Raw genomic sequence first — 3,515 nt, 5'->3', positions numbered from 1 at the left:
GAGATGGCGGCTAGGGCTTCGGGGATATGTAGCGTTCAGGTGTTGGTTGTTCAGCTCGGGCCTCCACTGGGCCAGCCCAAATACGTGTGCTCGCACGGCCCAGTTTTGTTCAATGCTTTCATTTTCCTCGATCTCGCACGAATTTGAGCGGATTCCATAGCCCATACTCCTGTAGTCCCCTGTAACAAGTATGTAGATAAATCAAGCATGGAAGCGACCTCTTCGTTCGAATGGATTTTTTGTGCTTAATATATGCCAATTCCAAGGATCTGAGGAACAACTCCCATGCTTTCAAAGATTCATGTGGAATTACCAAAGCTTCGGTTTTTCTGTGATTATTGCTTTTAGGATTTGAGACTTATAGAATGTTTTGAAAAAATTGTTCAGCATAAATTATCCAATACGCACTGTTTTTAGTTTTTAGAATATCCCATAGCTGGTAAAGATTTCTTTTCTTCATAGCCTCAGCTTCAGCGCCATTTTTTGTAAGGGTGTCCACAATAACAAATTACAAATAGCTAGCTAGATGATGTTTGGAAATAATTAAAAAAAAGAACACTGTAACGGAGAGTTATGTGAGTTGTGAGATAGTGGTTTCTGGGAGATCGTGTTAGATTATTTGAGAGTTACTAGCTATTTAATCTCTCTCTGAGACCAGAAATAAAATTTCTTCTAGACTAGCACACACAATAAGCTTTTTGAATGACTTTGCGTCAACTTTTTTTTCGATGCTCTGATTCTAACGTGGCATGCTTTGTTCTCTCTCTGGCAGCATTAATTAGGTTGCAAAGACAGGTATATTTCCTTTGTGGTAATATCATAAGGTGCCCAAGTTCGTAGTGTACGTACGTGGCAAACCAAAATCATAAGATGATACGATACATTTATTTCGAATTGTCATGCATGACACTTCCCAATCATGTGTGTGCTGCCGAAAGACTAGTACTAGATCACTACAGACTAGGGGATCGTGTTGGCACAGAGTTCTGCCTCACATCAAACTTTGCAGTCAGGTCAGGTCCAGTTCTGAAAAGAATGCTCCTCCATTTGCACTTTGCTGACATGTCGCCATGTTTGTGCCTCGACCAGTCATCATGCCACAGAAGGACAAACACAAAGGCTGTGTTTAGTTCGCGAAATTTAAACAAAATAAGGCTGTGTTTAGTTCGCGAAATTTAGGAATTTGGCTACTGTAACACTTTCATTTTTATTTGACAATTATTGTTTAATCATGGACTAATTAGGCTCAAAACGTTCGTCTCGCGATTTCCAATCAAACTGTGCAATTAGTTTTTTTTTCGTCTACATTTAATGCTCCATGCACGTATCGCAAGATTCGATGTGATGACTACTGTAACACTTTTTTGGAAACTTTTTGGGAACTAAACACACCCTAAACATGGGAAATTAGAGCTGATTTTTTATGTACCCTAAACATGGGAAATTAGAGCTGATTTTTTATGTACGTTTTCTTTTTCTCTTCTCTCTACAATGCGCAGTAAAAGGTGCACCGTGCACGTACTAGTGCATAGCGCACACACCAGCACCATTTCCTAGTCAAATTAAACTGATAGTATGCCCCAGAGGCCCCCCACAGGTCGCAGCAGTGGAGCTTTTCACCGACACCACAGAGACACAGACATTGCCTAGTCATCGTCTATCGCGCACGGTGGTGCGTCGGTGCCGCGCCGGCGAGCGCGCGCGCGCCTCACCGCGCGGCGGCCGTGCCCGTGCCGGTGCGGCGCGACGATCCGAAGTGCAAGAACGACGGCGTCCAGGTCCAGAACGGCGACCGCTTCCGGCGCTCCGGCGCGCTGCTAGGCGGCCCGGTGTCCAGGCCCAGCATGTCCCACATCACCTGGACGTCGTGGTACCCGCAGGTCTCCACGTCCCTGTGGAGGTCCACGATTCCTGCTGCGCGCTCTGCATTGCAGCCAACGTGCCAAGACGCGGCCCATTTCAACGAGGAACTGTTAGTGTTATATATGGAGTACTCTACGTAGCAAGCTGGTGATACAATTTGTCTGTCTGCAAACCACATGATGGTCACTGTTCATGGGGATCAGAGATTTGGAGTGAATTAACCGTGTCAAGCCGCATCAACGGTGACAAGTATTCGTGAATGTATCTAGGGCGCAGTTTTGTAAGACATTAGTGGAGGAAGAAAGTTCTTTAAAAAAATGATCCTGCGGGCGGCAGTAAAGGAGAATGCCATATGCCTCTTTTATGCCATATATGCCAGGATGTTGAACAAAGATTTTTAAAAAAAAGCAGAATGCCATATGGCAGTATACTCCGTACAAATCAATTGGCAAAAGTTGCCCATGTGTATCCAAACAAACCGTTGAAAGCAAAGGCGCTAGGAGCACAAGACCACACAAGGTGGCGTGGTAGTGTCCGCCCCTGTTTCCTCTACTGCGAATGTATGTATGGCCACTTCTGTTGACACTGTTTGGTGTTCATCAGATTCTTGTGAGAATCAAAATGCTGAGACGCTAGCTAGATCATACCACGCACATACTAGGAGTTTATGCAACATTGGAAATTCATGTGCTTCAAGATTGTCGTGTATATATATAGAACTAATTTCAGCGAACTAATCAGAACAGAAAAAAATATATGTAGAAACTAACAACTACACAAGGCGAACCAACTGAATCATGAGCTGTTCCTGCTCATTTGCTAGTTCGATCGCTTAAGATCGGCCGAGGAATGCAGGCCCAAGAAGCGATGCGATGCTCTACTAGCTGCCGTCCGGCGAGCCAACTGAATCAGCCGAGAATTAGAGGAGGAGGCGGCGGTTGCCGAGCGCGAGAAGAAAAAGGCTGCTTACCAGTGCGGCCCTTGCGGCGGCGCACGCGCGCGGCGACGACGGCGAGCCAGGCGCGCCGCGCCGGCGCGACGACCCGCGCGCGCCACCACGCCATGACGCGCGTCCCGGCGGCCCTGGACGCCCCGCCGCCGCCTGGTCCGCGCGGCGGCTCCGCTGGCCGCCGGGCACGGTCTCCCAGCCTCGCCGTGGCTCCGGACAACGGCTGTGCGTGCTCCTCGAGCTAGCTAGGATGTCGTCTCGCGCTGCTTGCCTAGTTGCCTGTTTCTCACCGACTGCTAATGCCAATGTGATGGGCCATCGTATTGTGTTGTGTGTATATATATTATATTTATATCTCTATAACTAAAACATTCGTAACTATTCCGTCCACAGGTACGACCTTAAAGCCGCTCGGTCCCATGCATCCCCCGGCACGCGCTCGACTCATCCCCCGCTAGGTGTCTCCCTGGCATCATCCGTCATCTCTCTCGCAATCCTCGCGGTCCTCCAATCACGCTTCCTTCAAATTGCGAGATCGAGTCCTCCAATCACGCTCCCACACCATCGCGACCCTCTCCTCCGTGCCCCTCGCCGATCGCGTGCTCTTCCCTGATCCCCTCGCTCGCCGACGCTCCTCACTGATCGGAGGCCACCGCGCCCATTCTTCTTCAAGGAAGCACCGATCGCGTGCTTTTGCCTGATC

General features: G+C 48.6%; 1 protein-coding gene across 1 annotated transcript; it reads right to left on the bottom strand.

Annotated features, from left to right (window-relative positions):
- Positions 1 to 1,258: 1,258 nt before the first annotated feature.
- LOC136471270 (uncharacterized) lies at positions 1,259 to 3,110 on the bottom strand. The gene is made up of 2 exons (XM_066469001.1): positions 2,834 to 3,110; positions 1,259 to 1,923 (listed from the first exon to the last, which is right to left on the bottom strand). The coding sequence occupies exons 1-2, from the start codon at positions 2,925 to 2,927 to the stop codon at positions 1,709 to 1,711; spliced, it is 309 nt and encodes a 102-aa protein (XP_066325098.1). The 5' UTR covers positions 2,928 to 3,110; the 3' UTR covers positions 1,259 to 1,708.
- Positions 3,111 to 3,515: the final 405 nt, after the last annotated feature.

The sequence above is a fragment of the Miscanthus floridulus genome, chromosome 8 (genome assembly GCF_019320115.1).
Source record: "Miscanthus floridulus cultivar M001 chromosome 8, ASM1932011v1, whole genome shotgun sequence".
NCBI classification, from domain to species: domain Eukaryota; kingdom Viridiplantae; phylum Streptophyta; class Magnoliopsida; order Poales; family Poaceae; genus Miscanthus; species Miscanthus floridulus.
Note: the sequence above shows the minus strand (reverse complement) of the source record. Positions and strands in the feature narration are given on the sequence as shown.

Excerpts from the sequence above, each read along its gene's own strand:
- LOC136471270 (XM_066469001.1), bottom strand. The coding sequence starts at position 2,927 with ATGGCGTGGTGGCGCGCGCGGGTCGTCGCGCCGGCGCGGCGCGCCTGG. Across the intron at positions 1,924-2,833 it reads CCGCCGCAAGGGCCGCACTG|AGCGCGCAGCAGGAATCGTG; the intron begins GTAAGCAGCCTT and ends GCTGCAATGCAG.